This window comes from Arvicola amphibius, chromosome 3, assembly GCF_903992535.2.
Source record: "Arvicola amphibius chromosome 3, mArvAmp1.2, whole genome shotgun sequence".
NCBI lineage: Eukaryota > Metazoa > Chordata > Mammalia > Rodentia > Cricetidae > Arvicola > Arvicola amphibius.
In genome coordinates this window covers 29,793,166-29,813,933 of record NC_052049.1, presented here as the reverse complement: position 1 = coordinate 29,813,933, position 20,768 = coordinate 29,793,166, and the positions used below count along the sequence as shown (strand labels likewise).

General features: G+C 45.8%; 1 protein-coding gene across 1 annotated transcript; it reads right to left on the bottom strand.

Moving 5' to 3' along the window:
• Positions 1–4,507: 4,507 nt before the first annotated feature.
• Nim1k (NIM1 serine/threonine protein kinase) lies at positions 4,508–18,895 on the bottom strand. The gene is made up of 3 exons (XM_038324295.1): positions 18,604–18,895; positions 7,000–7,268; positions 4,508–5,376 (listed from the first exon to the last, which is right to left on the bottom strand). The coding sequence occupies exons 1-3, from the start codon at positions 18,893–18,895 to the stop codon at positions 4,627–4,629; spliced, it is 1,311 nt and encodes a 436-aa protein (XP_038180223.1). The 3' UTR covers positions 4,508–4,626.
• Positions 18,896–20,768: the final 1,873 nt, after the last annotated feature.

The window sequence follows — 20,768 nt, the reverse complement described above, 5'->3', positions numbered from 1 at the left end:
GATATCTGAGTCGTCTTTTCTGAGCCAACAATTTGAGATGGGGTCAGCAGACAGCTCTTTTTAGATCTGAGCCTTCAGATCTCTGCTTGTTCTCCAGACACATCCAAACCCGCTTAAGCAACACTCTCTGCTTACGCCAGAAGTAAATGTGTCCCATGTGTGGTCCCTGCCTCCCCTTTAAGGAGTTTATGAATTAGAAAACACAGCAGGTTATTTTATAGCACGAAACAGTTCATGTTATCATTTTGGATCTAGATCGAGTACACATTAATAATTTGTCCTAGCACTCTGCGTTGAGTCCAGTGTTCTCTTGGGTCACTTTTCTTGTAGATTCTAGAATCCTAAGAACAACTATACCTTCCTGTGTCCTACAGGGAATCTCCTTTGTATGGGGGGAGTTGTTTCTGGATTTTTAATTTTACAAATACTCATGTTTGGGATTCACAATAGATAGGAAAAGTTACTTATGATCCTCCCGTGACCTGACTGAGTTTGTCTTTTGTCTGCTACTTGAAGTCTTCCGAAGACTGAGACAGAAATTGGTATAGCAAAGATGGTAGCAAGATCTTTCATTTTATATTACATTGCTTCTGTTTTCTTTGAGATGGTGTCTCATGTAAGCTAGCTTTGAACTCCGATTCCCCTACCCCCACCTCCTCTAAGTGCTGGGATTGCAGGCATGTGCTGCCGTGCCCAGCAGAAATCATTTGATCTTAATGTCAGAGTGAGTTTCCTTCAGACCTCTGAAGAGCAGCTCTAACTTAAAGGTTCTTCTGGTTTTTGTTTTGTCTGTACTTGGTTGCAGGAAGAGGGAACTGACCTGAGATTCTTTGTGAAAATGGTAACGTGCTACAGAGGACTGCAAATACATTCATCGGGTGGTTTCCTGAAGCAGTGCGCCAGGTCCTTTATCAGAACAAGCGCTTTTCACTGGCGTTGAAGCTTGTGGATTCCTGTAGCGTCTTGTCCCTACATACTTGTCTGTGAGAAGTAATAGGCTGGCTAGAATCTCCAGGCAGAAGGATTGTTGCGACACAAAAAACATGAATGTGGTATTGGCAAGCAGGGTTATGGAAACGTGACATGTAGGATCAACCATCACTACTAAGGCTTGTCATCTGTAGGTGTTGGAGGAAAACAAAGCAGTGGATCCTGTGGTTATCTGAACAAGATGGGGGCCCAAGATAAAGACTGAGTTTGGCCAGCTTTTACTACCTACTTAGGAAGCCTGGGAAACAAATGGTAGTCCCAAGTCGGTCAACCACCAGTTAAAGGCATACTAAAGTCAGCGTGTCTTTAAAAGAAAAGGTGAGGGGAACCTACCTCATCTCTAGCTACAGAAGGAAACTACAACATCTGAGGGGCGGAGACGGCTGATTGTTACCTTTCTCCTTTATGAAAGTCAGGGTTTGACAGGAAGACGGGGACCTTCAAGTGAAGTCAGTGCAGTTGGGAAGGTTGCAAAACAGGTATCTTCTGGTGGACAAGGACAGCACCTTGTCCAGAGACACTGCCAGGACTTCCAAGACAACCTGAACTGATGTTTCCATTGTTCGCTGAACCAAGAACCAAAGTGAAGTCTCAACACAGCCAAAGTAGAAAATACAGCAGAAGCTGGTGAATATGTACTGTCGATTTGGGCAGACGTGCAAGTGGATCTGACGTGTGTTAGAAAAGGTGCAGAGGGACAATAAGATGGGCTGTGGAGAATCCATCATGACAGCATTTACCTAGGACTTGGGAGGGGCATCTAAGCTGGTCTTGGTATTCCCCCACACGGCTATGAGGTTTGGACTGACTGTGGCAAACAGCAGATGGGGTGGCTATGGTGGAACCACCCTAGCACAGTATTGAAATTCTGAGAAACTCCAGGAGATTAAATGTTTGGATTCGCTATGCAAGACTGAACAAACATCCCAAGGATGGTGCCTTCACGAAGGCCGTCCAAAATGCACTGAGTGGCAAGCAAGCAGAACCACCAAGTTGTGATCTGGGCATTGCCAGAGCCAACTGCATGAGTATAGCAGCAATTCATCTTCACCGGAATCGATACCCACTCGGTCTATGGCTTTGCATCTCTTGCCTGCAGTGTGTCATCCAAATAATCATGCTAGGTCCTAGAGCAGAGGTTCTCAACCTTCCGAGTGCTGGGACCCTTTAATACTTTAATAGTTCCCCGTGCTGTGGTGATCCCCAACCATAAAATTATCCTCCTTGCTACTTCATAATTACGTTTGCTACTGTTAACAATCTTAATGTAAATATCTATGTTTTCCAATGGTGCTAGGCAGCCCTTGTGAAAGGATCATTGCCCCCCCCCCCAAGGAGTCATGACCCACAGGTTGAGAACCACTATCCTAGAGCACACTTGATTCATATCTGATTCATATCTTGATTCATATCTGATAACACTGTATCAAGGACTACAGAACCCCCTTGCATTACCATAGCCCTTAATGCTGCAAACAGAATGTGAGTGGCCTAAGGCCCAGCTATATGTGTAACCTGAATTATTGGTCTGCTGTTTTCCAGCGCTCAGTGTGCATGCTTTAATAATGGCTTACCTGTCCCTTACTGTTTAAAATCACGGGTGTGGGAATCAGGCTGGAAGGAAGATAGACTAGTTTCACAATCAGTGATTTGAAGGTTTTTTATTCCTTCCAACATCCTAGGCTGAAATAGATGAACAGTTTGGGTTCCCAGGGGTAAGGAGGATGTTTTTACTAGGAGCCCCAATGAAACGGCTCTTGTGAATTGGATCTATGACTAATATGATCATTTAGGCTGCCCGTACCAGTGGGCACGCAGAGTAAGAATGGAAGTGCTATCCTAATGAAGATACTTGACCCTAAGCGTAATAAGGAACTGAAGAAGGTGTTGGGAACCCTGAAGATGCTGGTGTGCTACTATTGGAGCCAACAATGGCAGTGAGCAGGCAATGGCAGCAATTATGGTCTACCAAGGGGAGGGCAAGCGAAGACTCAAATCCTTTCATGATGACAGTTTGGGTCATGCTACTCAGCACAAATGCTGGTCAAAGGTGAGGAAAAATCAGGGTAGCTGATGGGAGAAGCAGGTGAGAGTCCAGTTAGAGCCTCCAGAAATGATGGTAGCTCAGAGAGCCTCAAAGCCTGGTTGGCCCCTGACTAACAGCATCAGCCTCACCTGAGATGCTGTTTAAGCAGTCATATCTCATAACAGTGTCAAGGAATAGCCAGAGACCATGTAGTCATAGATTCCAGTTCACACGAGCCCTTACTGGAGTCTCAGTGAAACTATCCTCTTTGCCCCTTGGGACCCCAAACAGCTCACCCACTTCAGCCCAGATTGTTAGAAAGAATACCAAACCTTCAACTCACTGGTTGTTAAGGCTCTTGGTCCACCCAAGGAGTCGCTGAATCTAAAGGTCTGGAGGGGGAACCTGCTGGTCTGATAAAACAAACTAAGTAATCCTGGTGGCTGGAGTTTGAGAGCCATTGTTACAGCTCTGATAACTCGTTGGGTTGAGTCCTTCCAGGTACCACCCGCTCCAAGGAATCTATTTAACAGAGGGACTGATGTGGAGAGGGGTGTCCAAAAAGGTCAGGTTAGCTTCTGTGTACCACGTCAGGTCCTCCTTGCCATAGTGCTTCCTCCAGCTACTGAGGCCAGCAACCCTTTCCACGCAAGTTGGAAGGCTTCATAGAGACCCTGTGTGGCAGTACACTGCAGCGAGCCGCTGCTGTGGCCATTTCCTGCCTTCTCTAAGGTTTCTCTGATGCAGGGGCCTGAGAAAGACAAAGAAATCACTTGGTGCTCACCCAGCACTTTCTGGAAATGTGCTACCCTTTCCAGACTACCCTTGCCCAACGGTGAACAAGGGCTGGTAAGTCTTTCCCCTTTCATACCTTGGGCAGCCCCTTGAGATGTGATACACATGATGCCTCTCAAGACCCCTAGGACTGAATGGCAGTCACCTATGCCGCTGGCCAACTTTGATAATGTCTTTGAGTTGCCTGTTGCTGTTTCTTCTGTCCCTTGCTACTCTGCTGTAGGATCTCTCTCCAAATAAACTACGTGAAAGCCTTTGTCTCATTGGTCCTGTTTGGAGGAATCTAATTTATATCCCTGGCTATTAGGCACAATCTCTGCCTTTTCCAAGTCACTGTTGCTACTCCTTTGGCTCTCACACTGTCACCCATTCCAGGTGGCCCTCCTTAAAGGTCTAATCCAAAGCAACATGCTTCTAGAATTAGTCAATCCTGGAGGAGTCTGCATGGCATCTCCCGCTAAGCTGTCATTTCCCTTTAAAAACAAAAATCGTGGCTAGCAAGTATATATGTCTTCCTACACAGAGGAGAAGGGGACTATCTCTGCTATTTCCTCGGCACCTTAAATGGTGCCTGGCACCCAGCCCTAAACATGTAACATTTCTCCATTAAATGAGAGAATATTCCAGTATAACAAGACAAAGATGTCGCAGCAAGTCAGAATCTAGGCTAAGAGACTCTGGTTGAGGCGGGGGCGGTACGCATATCTCAAATTTAAATTTTATTTAAAAATTACAAAAACGTTTCCACCCAAGTTGTCTATGAGAAAAGTTAAAAGCAGAAACTTTGTGGTTAGTTGCCAGCTGCTTGATATAATTTATAAAATTGAACAGAATTTAGATGTGTGTCTTATGCCTCTGTAGATCCGGGAGCCTTTCTTTAGGTCCCTTTCTTTAGGCTCTGGTAGTATCATGATTGGCACACTTTCCAAAGCCTTTTTTCTTTGCACGCGATGTAAAATGATCCTGTAGACCCCTGTGATGGAGCTCCGAGCGTCTCGGCCTTGGTTATTTCGGATATGTTCGTCTGTAATCCCCAAGTGTTCTAAAGTGCTTTTCACCTCACTTTCTTCTTCTTTGAGGGTGCTGGTTTCTGACAAATGTTTAGGGTCCAGTTGGAAAGGTTCCAAGGGGATGGGGTACGGCACCCCTCGCATCCACTCGTTGTTCATGATGTAGCTGATCCCATATCTCTCTGTGGGTATGGGCTGAAGGACTCCTCGGATGAGCCGGTGGCAGGGCTCTGACACGTGCTGGGGGATGCTGTAGGTACCCTCGAGGATGCTCTTCTTTAGTTTGGCCACCGTTTCTGCTCGAAATGGCATCGTACCCGTCACCATGAAGTACAGAAGGACACCCAAGGCCCAGATATCCACGTAAACACCAACGTAGTGTTCATCTCGGAAAAGTTCGGGTGCGGCATAGGGCGGAGACCCACAGAAGGTGTTCAGCATTTCTCCTTTTTTACTTACAGTGCTGAATCCAAAATCTCCCACCTTCACACACGTGTTGCTGGTATAGAACACATTCTCTGCTTTCAGATCTCTGTGAATAATTTGGTTTTCATGCTGTGAAGGAAACATGGGAGACGGTCAATTTTAAGGTAAATGGCAAAATAGAAAACAGATCACTTTCTCTGCAGCAGAGAAGTAGGTGACGGTGCTGGCATATCCACAGAAATTCAAAAGGAACAACTTAAATCATATTAGGAAACTCTAACACAACCTTTAACCCAGTGTGATGCTTTTACCCCCACAAGTAGACCAAAGGTTTGAGTCTTCTGTGCGGTGGTGACTGGAATCTGTGCCATGCAGACTCTGGAGTTTGTGCCAGAACAAAAGACCCAGATCTTATGCAACTGCACAATTCTGAGACACAATCAAATAGCGAGCCTTCCTTTTGGAGGTCTTACCTGGCTTTTCTGAGTTTTTCCTTGACTGAGATCAAGAGTCAGGATATCTTGGGGCCTGCTCCAACCTCCTGGTCATACTCCTTTGGGTGGGCTTGTATAATTTAGCCAAAAGGAGGGGGTTGAATTTGGCAGGATTCTTGCTATGCGTTGTCAGTACGTGTCCCTTCCTGCCCTTACACTCTAAATTCAGGCAATAGTCTTGGGAACTTTGACCTATTTCGTTTTAAAGGCTTGGGTAAAGGTTTAATGCCATCTGTCCCAATGAGTCCTTGGGAGTAACAACACAGGCTTTGCAAGCTGGGACTGGTCAGATTTCCATTCAATTCCATCAGCGTGTCAAACGAACGGCACTTCTTCACAAAATGCGATACTGGTGCAGACCTCAGGAGGCTGCTGTGAGGACCATTACAACGTTGGATGGTCAGTGCTCAGCGTGGTCTTTGCACACAAATCCAATGAGATCTGTGACTGCCCTTCAGCCTTTCTCTTTTCAGAGGCCAGACTGCAGCAGGGAACGGCAGGACACAGGGCTTCTGTGGACCCGTGTCTGCACCATCTGCTGGAGTCCCTGGTGCTCTCCTACCTGGCAGCGGGTAGTTCTCGCTATGTGTCCAGCAGTACGGCTGGCCCGAGCGAGCACACACAAGAAACAGTTCTGGGAGAAGTTAGGTAGTGTGTGTCACAAAATCCAGCTTTCTAAAGAAATCACTGGAGAACTAAAGAATGACTTAATTGAGCGACAATACGTGGAGCAGAGCGTCAGTGAGCACTAAGTGGGGGGAGAAGTGTGAGACGGCGGTCACTGAAGATGAGAAAGGCTGGTGTTAGTTGACCTGAGACTGAAGTAAATTTCAGAAAGGGAGAGGGGAACTAGGCTGGTCGGGAAGTATGGCTAGGGCTAAAATGTGAGCTCTGAGATGAGATATAAAGGCATCCAGTACAGAAAATGGGGGCCAAGGAAAGATGACAAGCTAAATGGGTGGGCAGTAAATGAAGGACGCTCATCTGGCTTCTCTGATAGGCTCCTGCCAACTGCAGGAGGAGCCACGAGTCTGCTGGGTACCAAGATCCTGGATGTTGCTACGGAGGCAAGAACCCTGGTCCCAGGTAAAGTTCTGACTTATAGAAGGGTCAGCTGTCCGCTATTGCAGAGCCGACCTTCTCTGTGATGTCTATGTGATAGCAAATCAAAGCCCCACATCCCCGCGGCAGGCGGAGTGGAAGTCCCTGGCAGGCAGAGTGGGGGCCCCTGGCAGGCGGAGTGGGGGCCCTGGCTTACCATGTGCTTCACAGCGGATACGATCTGGGAGAAGATGAGCTTGCTCTCTGGTTCAGAAAGCTTCCCCTCGGTGCTAATTTTCCCAAAGAGCTCTCCGCCTCCTGCATACTCCATCACCAGGTGGAGCTTGGACAGGGTTTCCACGACTTCGTAAAGGCGGATGATATTGGGATGGTGTAGCTTTTCCATGCTGGAAATCTCTCTGGAGAGCAGCCTTTGGGTTTTCTGGTCTAACTTGGTCTTGTCCAGAATCTTAATGGCCACTTTTTCTGGAAAGAAAAAAAAAAAAGACCTAAAGTTTTTGTTGTTGTTGTTTTGTTTTTTTAACGAGAAAATTGGTATTTAAAGCTGGAAGAGTTCTGGGAAATCTTTTTATCCTATCAGACATAGAGGTTCAGTGGGTCACAAATCAATGGAAATGAAAAAAAAATCTCAAGTCTAGTATCAATATCTACAGATAAGTTCGGATGCCAACTCCTACCTCACAAATTAGTTCTCACTTGTCATCTTCACCTGGTTTTCCAAGTAAAGTTAAAAGTTCTTGACTTAGCCCAGGGAGCAGTTCAGGATCAGAACGGGCTTCTGTCTTCAGGGTTAGCCTGCGGCTCCAGCCCAGCTTCCCCTCCAACTTCCTCCTCTGGTCTGTTCTTGAAACAGCAAACATCCGCGCAAGGGGACCACTTCTTTACCCAGATCTCTCTATCCCTCTGCTCCTGTTCTTGCCTCAGGTCATCCCTGGTGACCCTGAAAGGCTAGCCTTCCAATTACCTATCCCCGCAAGTCTCCCATGGCACCTGCGTAAGGTGACTGTGACACCTAGGCTCCGGGTGTTTAGAATACCCATGTTCTGCAGCCTCAGCTCCCCAGCCTATAAATGCCGTCTTCCCTATTATCTTCCCTCTCCCTGTAAGGATTATGTTTTATTTTACTTTGTCTGTGCCTGACATGCAAAGTCCAAGGCGAGCAGACATGCTCTGTCTATGCTGTGTTGGTGAGGGTATGGAGGAACTGGCCCATCCCTATGCAACTGGAGGGAGGACTTCGTGGTGCAATAGTTCTGAATAGTATTTGAGTTTAGTATAATGTGTTGAAATCCTGAAGATGATTGCATCCTTTAATCCAGCCATTCACTTTCAGCAATGAATCTTAAAGAAGTAACCTGATGTATGCACAAGGGTGCCTGGGTTACAGTGAATAGCAAGTAGCCAGCAAGAGGTGAATAAAGTGTAGTTCATCTTTGTTTATAACAATATGCCCCAGAGTGATGTCAATCTGTACTTATTGATGTGAAAAGATATTAAATATGTAAGAGACATAAGAAAAATACAAATATTCACTCATAGATTAAAAACATATGGTGAGATATCTTATTAAAATGTTTAGATGCTTTTGGGGGTGGGGGTTCAAGACAGGGTCTCTCTAACAGCTCTGGCTGTCCTGGAACTTGCTTCATAAACCAGGCTGGCCTTGAACTCACAGAGATCCACCTGCCTCTGCCTTCCGAGTGCTGGGATTAAACGTGTGCAGCACCACTACCCACCTGGCTACTTCTTTTTTTTTTTTTTTTTAAAGAAAGGGTCTTGTGTAGCCCAAGATGGCCTTGAATTCACGATATAATTAAAGATAACCTTGAATTTCTCACCTCTTAACTCTATCTATCAAGTGCTAAGATTACAGGTGTGTGCTACTAACGCCTACTTTTTTGTAGGGCTATGAACTAAAGCAGGGTGGTGGTGGGGCTTTGTGTATGCTGTGTGAGCTCTTGCCAGCAGAACTACACCCCAACTCTGGAAGGCTTATCTAAAGAATCACAGATAGTTCTTCTATAAATTCTGTGTATTGATTACTAATGCTTGTAATTTTTTCTACAATAATATATAGAGCACGTGATGAAAATGGTTACCATTAGAAATAAATAAATCTTGAGTTCATAACACAGCTTCATTCTGTTGTTCAAATTTGGCCAGACTATCCAGAAAGCAGTTAGCAGACAAGCAAGAAGGGACGGCAACAGACTGGCTGTTTGACCTACTTGCAACACACCTGCTTCGAAGAACTTTGGTACAGTGTTATTGGCATGAAAATAGATGCTGTCTGCTTAAAGCAGGAGTCTTATTAGCATGTTAAAGGTCAATTCAGCTTTCTGAAATGGACTGAGGGAGTGATGGTGTCTAATGTGAGGAGCTGCTTCTGTTGGAAGCAATATTGAGCAGCAAGGAAGCAAGCCATGAGTAATTAAGTCCCAGTTTGGCTACTGAGAAAGCAAATGGGCTTCCTCACTGACATCCTCTGGGCATTCTTCTTCCTTCGTTACATCTGTTCTACCTTTTAGTGGTTAAACTGATTGCCTCTCGCTGTTTCCCTGAACCAACAATCCATACAGTCTGTACATCCTGTCCAGGAGAGTTGCTATTGCAGAGCTGAAATTCCACCTTCCAGACACACAGTCCCTGCAGAAGGGGTTTCTCCTGCTATCTCCCTTCCCTTGTCACAGGCTCCTGTAACCTTAGCTCTGTGACCCCTTAGCTCCCTGCACTGTGAATGTTCAACAATAGGTGGCAGTGGGGATCTTAATCTCCCTTTACCGTCACCACCTTAGCAAAGGTCCCCCTTCCCACAGCCAGGACGAGAGTAGGGTGGGACAAGTGCTGCTGGAGTGAATGCCTCTTGAGATTCTGCTCATCTCGTGTTAAATCACATGACGGCTGTGCTTTGCATTAGAACACAAATGTAGAACCACATAAAACATTATTAAAGATGGGCGTAGTTTTGCACACCTTTAATCTCACTCAGCACTTGGGAGGCAGAGTCAGGCAGATATCTGTGATTTCAGGACTAGACTGAGCTACATAGTGAGTTCCAGGATGGCCAGGACTACTTAGAGAGACCCTGTCTCAAAAAGAGAGAGAGAGAGGGAAAAGAAAGAATTAAAGCCCTGTTGAAATGTCAGTTTCCTAAAGAACTCAGTCTTCATAGCTACTCGCGTGTGCACAGATGTGCAGGTGCACACATGTGCAGATGCACACACACAGGACAACCTTGGGTGTCATTTCTTCTTAAGCACCTTTCACCTTCTATTTAAGATCAGGTCTCTCCTTATCCTGTACCTTTGCCAGTAGGCTAAGCCATCTGTTCGGTACATTTCAGGGGTCTTCCTTCTGAGCGTTTCCCTATCTCTGCCTTCTACCTCCCCACCCCTGGTATTTACAAACATGTGCTGATGGCCAGTGTTCTCTGTGGCTTCTGGGAATCCAAACTCAGGTGCGTGCGCTGGTGACACAAGCACTTTACCAACTGAACCAGTTCTGCAGCCCCTATCTACTCTCTAAACACGTATTCAGGTAGTATACAGTGTGCACGAGGCAGTGAGAAGACAAACACTGTTCTCACAATCCAGTGAAAGAGAAGGGCTTTGAAAATAGCCCTTATGATACATGTGGTTAATATTAGGAAGGAACACACACACACACACACACACATATGTATGTATGTATATATACATACACACACATATATACATATATACATACACACACACACATATATATATACATATATATATATATGTATATATATATATATATATATATAGAGAGAGAGAGAGAGAGAGAGAGAGAGAGAGAGAGAGAGCACGGCCCCTCTGAGTAAGAACACTAAGTTGTGACTGGGGGTAAGGGAGAAGCCCAGGGGATGATGCATATGTTGGTCTACATGAGATGTAACATTTGTGCTATTTGTGCTAGAGAGGCTGAGGGGAGCCCTCTCTGATGGAGGTGTGAACTGATGGATAGTGATCCCCAAATTAGCCAAGAGTGCTAGCAAGGTGAGGTAACCCACAGGCTCAGAGGAGCCTGCTTTAGGGAAGGCAGCCTTGGGAAACCCAGGGATTTATGAAGAGTGTCATCATCTTGACTCTGGTCGTGGGAACAGTGGTCCAACTGCAGTGTGGGAAGTGCAGGGGAGTAGCTGAAGTGTGGGAAGGGCAGGGGAGTAGCTGAAGTGTGGGAAGGGCGGGGAGTAGCTGAAGTGTGGGTAACAAGGGAGGTCAGAGGGGCTGCAGGGGCTGCAGGGGCTGCAGTATGCCTGATACAGGAGGGCAGCTGCTGCTACTCAATTCTGAATGTCATTGCTGGTTTGACCGCAGATCTCAAGTTGTTGGGTTTTCTGCTTTTTAGTTTTCAAGAGAATCTAGATATCTGCAAACTTGTGTAAAGCCTTCAAATTATTAAGTATCCATAATGAATACCTCCAAATTTTCTTCCTTCTGCATCTTCTCTTCCCCTTTAAGAGGGGGGATTACTTTCTTAAAACCAGTGGGCTTTCTTTAAGCAGGTTTACCTCGAGTAAACCTCTAGCCCATCCTCCTGTCTGCTAGCTCTTCTTACCATTAAGATGCTTCCATGAGAAGCTGGTGTCCTGACTCAATTCACCAAACAGTTGTCAAATGTTGAGCATTTATAACAAACATGAGGGGACTCAAGTTATAATGTGATACAGCATCCAATGCCAAGCATCTTCCTCCATCTCTCTACTTTGTTTGAGGCAGGGTCTCTTGTTAACCCCAGAATGCCAGAACTCACAAACTCAGCTGATCTCACTAACCACCTTGCTCTGCAGAACCCTGCCTTGGCCTCTTGAGCACTGGAGTTGCAGACGGCCCACCGGGTTTGCGTGTGAGTCCTGAGTATCTGAACTCTGATCCTCACACTTGCGATGCAAGCACTGAGCCATCACACAACCCAGTTTTCAGGATTCTAAACATTTCTCAATGGCACTCCTTCTCTCCACCCTCTTTGCCACTCCCTTAGTTACAATGGTCATCGTTACTCATTCACCCGGATCTTTAGGCTGCCTTCATTTACTCTCATGACTCCCCGCTTCCAGTTCACCTTGCTCACTGAAATCAGATCACATCAATGGCTTGTTTACAGTCTTCAGTGGCTTTCTGGTACCTAAATGACAAGATTCAACCAAGTAAGAAGAGCGTTTGCGGGCAAGCAGATGGTTGCATCAACATTGCCCGTGTTCGCACCTGCCTCTCTGCAGGTTCGTCTGCCCCAGCTCTTCTAAACTCCCAAGTGCCCCCTCACTGGCTCTCACCTGTGGGTACTTTACATACTATCTCTCCCCCGGAAGCTTCCCTACTGTGCCCTGTGAAGTAAATCTCAGGACCCACTGCAAACCTTTCTAGTCAACAGGCTGTTTCTGGATTCTGCTGGTGTCCGGTGAGCACACACTCATAGCCTTACTCTGTGGCAACATGTAGTAACTGTTTTCAGTTTCCTCTAAGCAGCTATTAGTACCTACGAGACAAGAGGCCACACATTACTAATCTCTGTAAAGTCCAGAACAAGGCATGCACTCAGGAGGCATTTGGTATATATATTTTGCCTGTTTTTTAATGGTAACGGGGGAGATGGCTCAGTGGGTAAAGCCCTGTCTATGCAAGCATGAGGACCTGACTTTGTATCCCCAGCACAAACTGTAAAATCTAGAGCTCTAATGCTATGGGGAGTAGAGAGAGATGGGTACCCCTGGGACCTCTGGTTAGCCAGTCTAACCAAAACAGGGCAAAGAAGTCTATTGGCAAAGTGAATAATGTTTAAAAAAAAAGATGGACACATATGATCAGCAATAATTGGACTCAGTGACTTATAAAAGAAAGAGAAGGAGATGAAGTTAGAAAAGGGCTGGGGGGTCAGGTCTGGGGAAAACTAGAAGAAGAATCAGTGTGTGTGTGGGGGGGTATTATCTAAATACATTGTATTCGTGTGTGAAATTACCAAAGAATGGATTTTTAATTTTTTTAAAAGGTGAGATAGAAATAAAGGAAGAGACTCCAATGTCAGCCACTAGCCACCACACGTGAAAAAGTGGGTGAGTCTACCCACCCACATACATGTACACACACACATACATGACACACACAAATAAATAGTCAAAGGAAGCAAAAATTAGTGAGTAGACCAATGAATGAGCAAACTGAACGAGAAGAAGCAAGGATTCTTGACACTTAAGCTGAGGGAAAGAGCAAGGCAGAGAGGGCAGCGACCAAAGAAAGCTCTGGTACCTGTGGCTTCTTTGCTGTTTGTTGGTGACAGCAGATGGGACATAAAACATTCAGAAGCTTGGTGCATCATCGCTTTTGAGAAACGTCTAATTAGCCTAAAAAGGGATTCACGCTGGCTGTTAGCCTGCCCTATGTCCCTGAAGATCCCAAGAGAATCTACGCTGTCAGCTATGAAAATAAACTCCTGCCCGAAGAGAGGGCCATATTGTTATCTTATTCCTGGAGATCCAGAGCAGCTGGTGTCTTTATTTTTATTGTCTTTTTTTTTTCCCTTAAATCCTTAGCTACTGTCCTGGGAACTTCCCGGGCATTGAAATAATGTTTTCTGATACTCAGATTATGTTTCCTAGAAAACCTCGTGACAATTCTGGCCAAGATGTCTTTGTACAGGGGCCACATTTGCACAAAGCGTTATCCACTTCCCTGCCCTCTTTCGCATCTGCCACCCCATACCCAGGGGTGACACTGGGCTTTTGCTAACAGAGTTAGGCTCTGGTGGTTAGGCCCAAGAAGAGCATGCAAGCTTTATGAAGCACCATCTATGCAGTAGGGAATTGTTCTCTGAAACTCAGGCAGGTGGGTTCGACGTTAACTTTAATATACCAGGCAGGAAGTCATGCAATTCAGATAGACGCTGGTCATCATTTTTCTTCTCACCTAACAGCCTGTCTACGAAATGAGCATTGTCTTGCTCCGGCCTCGTGGTGGTCTCTCAGCTTAGCTGGTTATTCTGTCCATCGTGAATACACTTAGACTTACCAGCATGCTGTTTTCTTTATTCGCCTTAGACATGCTTTAGACCCCAAGCTCCGCTGAGAGAGTAGTGGGTATGTGGCCCTGCAGACTGCAACGGCCTTCACTCTAAAGCAGCCATCACAGCTGTCCAGTGAGCCAATATATATAATATATGTATACACAGATACAATATATATAACATATATAATATATTCTAATACATATTTTTAGAATTTGAACCGAAATAGAATAAAACTAGCAGAATGGAGATGGGCAATAAAGGGGATTTTTATAGAGAGCTTGAGTTAGCAGCCACAATTCCTGGCCGAGATGCATCTGAATAATAAACATGGAATGTCATTCTGTATACAGAAGCAGAGAGATATTTATCATGATGATAAATAGCATGACAATAAAGATGAAATATTATCATGGGAATAATATAATATAGGAAGCCATAAAATCCTATAAAGAGTGAAAGATGGAATGAGTGACGTGATTGAGACCCTGCTGTGGGTCACGTGATTGAGACCCTGCTGTGGGTCATGTGATTGAGACCCTGCTGTGGGTTACGTGATTGAGACCCTGCTGTGGGTCTTCCCTACTATCTCTCCCCACGTGAGCTAATTTGAGCACACCTATGATCCTGGAACTGAATGATAAATGGCTCAGGCCTGAAAAATCTAGACTGCTTTTAAAGAAGACCATTGCTATTCCTTAATGAGTATTTCCCATGTGTTCTGTTTAGCATGTGCTATGTAGCATCTTTGTTCTGATCAATGTTTTGTTAACTCTACACAGGCTTGGTGTGGGAGGTGATGTATGCTGGGAACATGTTTTATTGACATTGGTTAATAAAGAAGCTGCTTATGGCCATTGCTTAACAAAGTAAAGTCAGGCTGAAAGAGATAGAGAGAGCAGGCAGAGTCAGGAGAAGCCATGTAGCCACATCAGGAGACAGACGCCTCTGCCAGAGCCTGCCGAAACTCTACCAATAGGCCATGACCTTTGTAGTGATGCATAGATTAATGGAGATGGGTTAGCTTAGGATATAAGAGCTAGTTAGGAAATATGCTTAAGCTATTGGCCAAACAGCATTGCAAATAATATAGTTTCTGTGTGATTATTTCAGGTCTAAGTGGCCAGGAACAAATGAGCAGCCTCTAACAACACAGGCTAGGGTCATCTGGAAAGACAGAACTTCAGTTGAGCTCAATTGAGAAAATGCACTCTCAAATTGACCTGTGGGCAAGCATTTTCTTTCTTTTTTTTTTTTTAAAATATTTATTTATTTATTTATTATGTATACAATATTCTGTCTGTGTGTATGCCTACAGGCCAGGCCAGAAGAGGGCGCCAGACCTCTTTACAGATGGTTGTGAGCCACCATGTGGTTGCTGGGAATTGAACTCAGGACCTTTGGAAGAGCAGGCAATGCTCTTAACCACTGAGCCATCTCTCCAGCCCGGCAAGCATTTTCTTAATGATTGTTGTACACGAGCCCAGCCCACTGTGGTCATACTATGAGTGGTGCCACCCCTGGGCAGGTGGTGCTGGGATATATAAGAAAGCAGACTGAGCAAGCCGTGGAGAGCAAGCCAGTAAGCAGCACCCCTCCATGGTCTCTGCTTCAGTTCCCGCCTTCAGAGTTCTGCCTTGAATTCCTGCCTTGGCTTCGCTGAACGAGGGACTGTGATAGGGATGTGTAAGCAAACAAATCCTTCTTCCCCAAGTTGCTTTTGGTCAGAATATTTTATCACAACAACAGAAAGCAAACTAATATGATATTGTGTAGTTATAAATCTGCTCCATCTAATGATCTGCTGCTAATGCAAGCTAACCCTTGTCTCACTTTGTACATGGGGAAACTCACAGAAAGGAGACAAGGCTTTTTTTTATAGTCACACAGATAGAAAAGCAAAGAGTCACAATTCCACGCAAATCTCACAAAAACGTATGGAAAAATAAACACGGGCGATGTCGGTATTCACTGGAATGACCTCCTGCTACTTTCTATGGGTCTGTTCTTATTCTTTTTCATGTGTCTTCATATTCTTTACTAATATTTCAAAACCCCCTCCCCTGGCAAGAGGTATTTTTGTCCGTGTCAATCCCTGACATCTGACCATGATGCTGTCTCAATTTCTGGCCCCTCTTCATCTCTTCTCTTTCATTTCTCTCTAGACAACCGAAAAGTCACATCCGTCCCAGTTAGATCCACACTACAGGTCTAGATACAGTTTCAAGTCAAATAGTGGTGATCTCACGCCATGCCCCCACCCAGGGGACGGTTTCTTCTGGACATCAGCATTTTTTCTTGGTTTCCATCCCACACGCACTCCTTCTTTAATATTGCCCTATGCATACTGAAAGCACCAATCTTTGTTTGGTTCACACAGCCAAGGAGGCCAAGTCCACCTCCCTCTGCCGTCTTCCGTCCACAGCGCCGCATCCACACAGCTGCCCACTGTGAACGCTAATTCTGTCAACTTCCCTGGCCCTGGGCTGCCCAGGCGTTTGGTCAAACATTTATTCTGCACATGGAAGAGTAGAAAACATGCGTGTTCACATTAACAGAATAAAGCAAGAGATGCACCAAAAGGTGCGTGGGCTTTGCCCAGACTGGATTTCAAAATGCCCTCTGTTCGATTGTCTTACCCCGGGACACTGAGTTTTATTTTTCTAGCTTCCAGATTCAACCATTTAATCAGTAAAACATTGGCTCTTGGCCCCTGGGCCTGCTGGCTTTCAAACAGCTCTCCTACTGTCTCTGCTGGGGCTCCAGCTCACCTACTGCAAATCTTGGAACTTCTCAGTCTTCACAATCATGGGATCTCAACTTTATAATAAATCCCACCCCCACGCCCTTAGTACAATCTGTTCTGGAGCACCCTGACCAGCATCAGTCCCACAGATGCCTTTCTTCATCAAGAGGAGAGCTGACTCCATCCTGTTGTCCCTCTGCCCCTTGTGCAACATTCCTAAACTGGAAGACTTAAACCCACAAGTTTGCTCATGTATCTCTCAAATCCTGGCTTGCACTGCCCTTGTCTGAATGTCCGCTTTCTCCTTCTGCTTGAGGGTGGCGACAAGAACCTCTCTTTCTATCCCCAGAGCCCAATGCAGTGCCTCTGTTGTTGAGGAGGTGAATATCACCTCAAGCGAAACAAGGTTTAACCCTTGAAGATGGAGAAAGCTTGACACGATGCTACATAATTGAATTTGAAGACAGATAATATCTACTTGTGGCAAAAATCAAATCTTACTCCTTTAGAGACCGTCGACAGTACATGCAAGATGTAGTATTTCTGTTACCTGCAGAGTTTTAAAATAATTCTCGTACCAAATCTCACCCTGGAACAACTACCTAAAAAGCTCTGAGGTGGTTTGTAGGCAGTATTGTTTTTAACCTTCCCAAATAAATCTTACAGGCAGTCGGAGTTGAAAGTCACAGCCCAGAGGGAATGCAGGTGAGCTGATTTGGGTTTATACAAGGGATGGACTTCTGCTGAATAAGAGACTCCAGTGCTGGAGAGATGGCTCAGCTGTTAAGAGAACTGACTACTCTTGCCAGAGGACCCAGGCTGGGTTTCCAGCACCACAACTATCTATAGCTCCAAGTCCAGGGCACCTATGTATGTTCACGTAAACACATATACACAGAAAATATAAATAAATACATACATACATACATACATACATAAGGACTTCAATGTATCTTTGGTTGCACAAAGGGAGGTCAGATGTAACTGAAAAATTACACCAGTAACTAGTATTTATTGATCACTTACTCATTCCTTCTGATACCCAGAGAAATAAGCGCTGTTGCTGGGTATCATTGCATGTTTCGTAAATGGAGACTAGGAAATGGGAGAAGCCCTTGAATTTACAGAGATCCCCAAGGAAGAGAGCTGAGATGAGGCAATGTGAACCCAGATATCCAGGAGGCTTCAGAACACCTGGAAGATTTGGCGCTCCAGTGACTCTGAGTGTATGTGCCAATGTGCATGTGTGTTGTGGGCGTGCACGCAGGCAGGCACATGTAGGAGGCTCTCTTCTCGGCTGTGCTGGTGATTGAACTCAGGGCCTCGCGTGTATCTTAGGCCAGTTCCATACCACTGTGCTTTGGCCCTGGCCCTGGAACTTTTTCAGTCGAGGTAAAAACAGGCGTGGGGTTGGGGCTGGGCTAAACAGAGAGCAAAAGACCTCTGAAAGGAGAAAAAGCAGGACCTTGGGGCATGGTGACGGGGTAGGCTGAGGCGACAACCCCAGGGTGGGTGACTCAGGAGAGGGTAGAACCATGGGCTTCAGATGGTGGTTTCAGCATGCTGACCTGCCAAGGTTCTCCCTTACACCAATTGTCAGCTTTAGCTAACTAAGTTGGGGTGACTCTGGGAAAGGGTCCAATTAGGGTGGGATAGCAAAGGGGTGCTCTCCACACGGTCCTCCCTGAGGCCAAAGTGGTGAGCACTGTTCATCCAGAATCCCAGAGTGGCCAGTAGCTGGAAAGTGTAAAGCGAAGAGCCAAGTATCCCTGGGACCACGAAGGAAGCAGACTAAGGCAGAAAAGGCCCCGAGACCACAAGAACAGGAAGTAGTTCGCCTGGTTAGGGGGAACCCTGGTACCTACTATCCAGAGACCCTAGTGGTCTGAGAGGTCTTCTACAACATTCCAGGCCATTGTTAGTGACCCATCAATACAAACAGAAGCTATAAACATGAACTTAAGTAACCTTCTAGCCCCCCCCTCAATTAGGGCCCAATACCTCACAGGTGATCTGCCAGAAGTCCAACCCTACCTTTGGTTAGAGAGTGAATCCCCAGCTTGACCTGGGAAAAGTTTCCGCTCCCGATCTCCCCTCGAATTCGATAGAAGCCTATGCGTTTGCCCAGCGTGATCTCCCTCACCACCTTCTCATCTTGGCACATGTCCTGAGTTAGTTTCTCGAAGGGCGTCAGCTGGCGGGGCTGGTCCTCCTCGCCCTCCTGGCCGCACTCGGTCTGACAGCTGCTCTCGGCGCTGTCCCGCCGGTCCCACCTGTCGCAGTGTGTGCTCACCAGGCCGCCCCCATTCACAAACACCGCGGTCATCGTCCACGCAGGCTCATGTCTCCATCTCAGCCCAGAGCCACTGTCAGGGCAACTTGTAGGGAGGCAGATGTGAGCTGAGGTCTCCCGGAGCAGCGTCCATGAGAGCTCTAAGAGTGAGCAAAATTCCAGCGGGGCCTCACTGCAGGCCCTTCCCGCCTTTCCTCACCTCGGCTTTCCAAGCACTCGCTGTACAGCCAGACGCACACGCAGCTACCGTGACTCCTCCAGAGGTGGAATCTGATGCTCTGTCGTGTAAGTGGCTGCGATGGGGGGGGACAAAGGCTCCGCTTTATTTCCCTGTGCGACCAGGCAGTCTCGCACTCCAGAGTGTAAAAGCTCTTTGGAGGCCCCCGAGTCCCTGCAGCGGGTGCTCATCGCTGACCTTCATTTTGTGTTTCTCTTGCAGTCAAGTCGCAGGACCCTGGGGACTTAATAATCTGAACTCCAAGAAAGGAAGAGTCTTGTAAATCAGCCTTTGGTCACACAGGCAGCGAGAGGATTAAATCCGCACAATGTCACTTTAGCCGGCCTTTATTTAGATGAGCCCTCTTCTAAGCCCTGAGCTGTCCTGAAAATTTGGCAGATGACAGCTCATCCTGAGGACAGAGAGTAAAATAATTAGCGCATTCTAACGTGCTGCACAGGAGAATGTGAGACCACCTCGTGAACATTTTTCTAAACGTACTCTATGGGTTTATGAGTCTTATTAATAGTAGATGCTAAATTACATACGGTCTAACAAAAAGAGAAGTCAACATGCACACAAGCTCTCAGTGCCAGCTTTAGGAAACCTATATTGTCCATGTGTCTCAAGCAAGGCAACTCTATTTCTTGAAGTTTAGGAAAAAACATATGTTGTATTAGTTCAGTTAAAAATTGATTTTTTAAAAAAATATGAGATAGCAATAATGACAAAGTTTATCAATTTTCAAACTGCCTTACATTTTTGCAGATCTTTCTTATCTCCTTTAATGCCGTCATATTCCAGTAGGGCTTCTCCTTCTCTAGTTGCTTTCATTCTCTCTGTTTTGCCATTGACAAAGACAACTTTTCTCCTCTGCTCATTTTTTCCCGATATTTCTGATGGGCTGTTCATCTCATGGGCCCAGCCCTTCATGTGAGAATCAGAAACCCAGGGCAGCACGGCCACTGGTGCCAACGCTGCCCTGGGAACTGCATTCCAGACTTTGCCTGAACTCCCTGCTCTGTTCATCGTCTGAGGCTTGCAGGGCCTTCTGAGATGTTCACAGAACAGCACTAAGCATCTTCTCCCCCACCCCCCCAGCACAGAATGCTGGGCTTTCTGTGTTGAGAGCATTCACTAAATGTGTAATTTTGGAACTTGGGAGTTTTTTTAACTAAAAATTTGGAAAAAAAGGAAAAACATAACAACAAACAAACAAAAAGACCCAACCTAAGAGATTACATTGGAAATGCAATTTCTAGTCAGCTTGAGAAATTGTGTTATTATTATGGCTAGGACTGCCTTATTGTTATTACGGGCTAAGTATGGGGCTGCTATAAGAAAGGGAACTTTGTGCCCAATACTCCTCCTATTTCTGGATATGGGGACATGAAGGTGGATGAAGGTTACAGGGTTATAAGGGACCACTTAGCAATAACAAATACAGCTCTAAAGTAGAATGATTCAGATGCTAAAAAACACTAAGGCGAAAGTCCCTTTCCTGGATTAAGGGAATTTAAGGCACTAATTAGTAATTGTCCTAGGTTCACAGACTCCTTCGAGACACTAACAAAATCTATGGCCAGGAAAAAGCACAGCCACACAACTTGCATCTAATGTTAGAGAGTTCACAGGCATTCTGAAACCTATCTCTGGATATCTGGCTAAGCCAAGGTCAAGTGACACTCG

Excerpts from the sequence above, each read along its gene's own strand:
- Nim1k (XM_038324295.1), bottom strand. The coding sequence starts at position 18,895 with ATGACCGCGGTGTTTGTGAATGGGGGCGGCCTGGTGAGCACACACTGC. Across the intron at positions 7,269-18,603 it reads GATTCACTCTCTAACCAAAG|AAAAAGTGGCCATTAAGATT; the intron begins GTAGGGTTGGAC and ends TTTTCTTTCCAG. Across the intron at positions 5,377-6,999 it reads TATCCGCTGTGAAGCACATG|CATGAAAACCAAATTATTCA; the intron begins GTAAGCCAGGGC and ends TTTCCTTCACAG.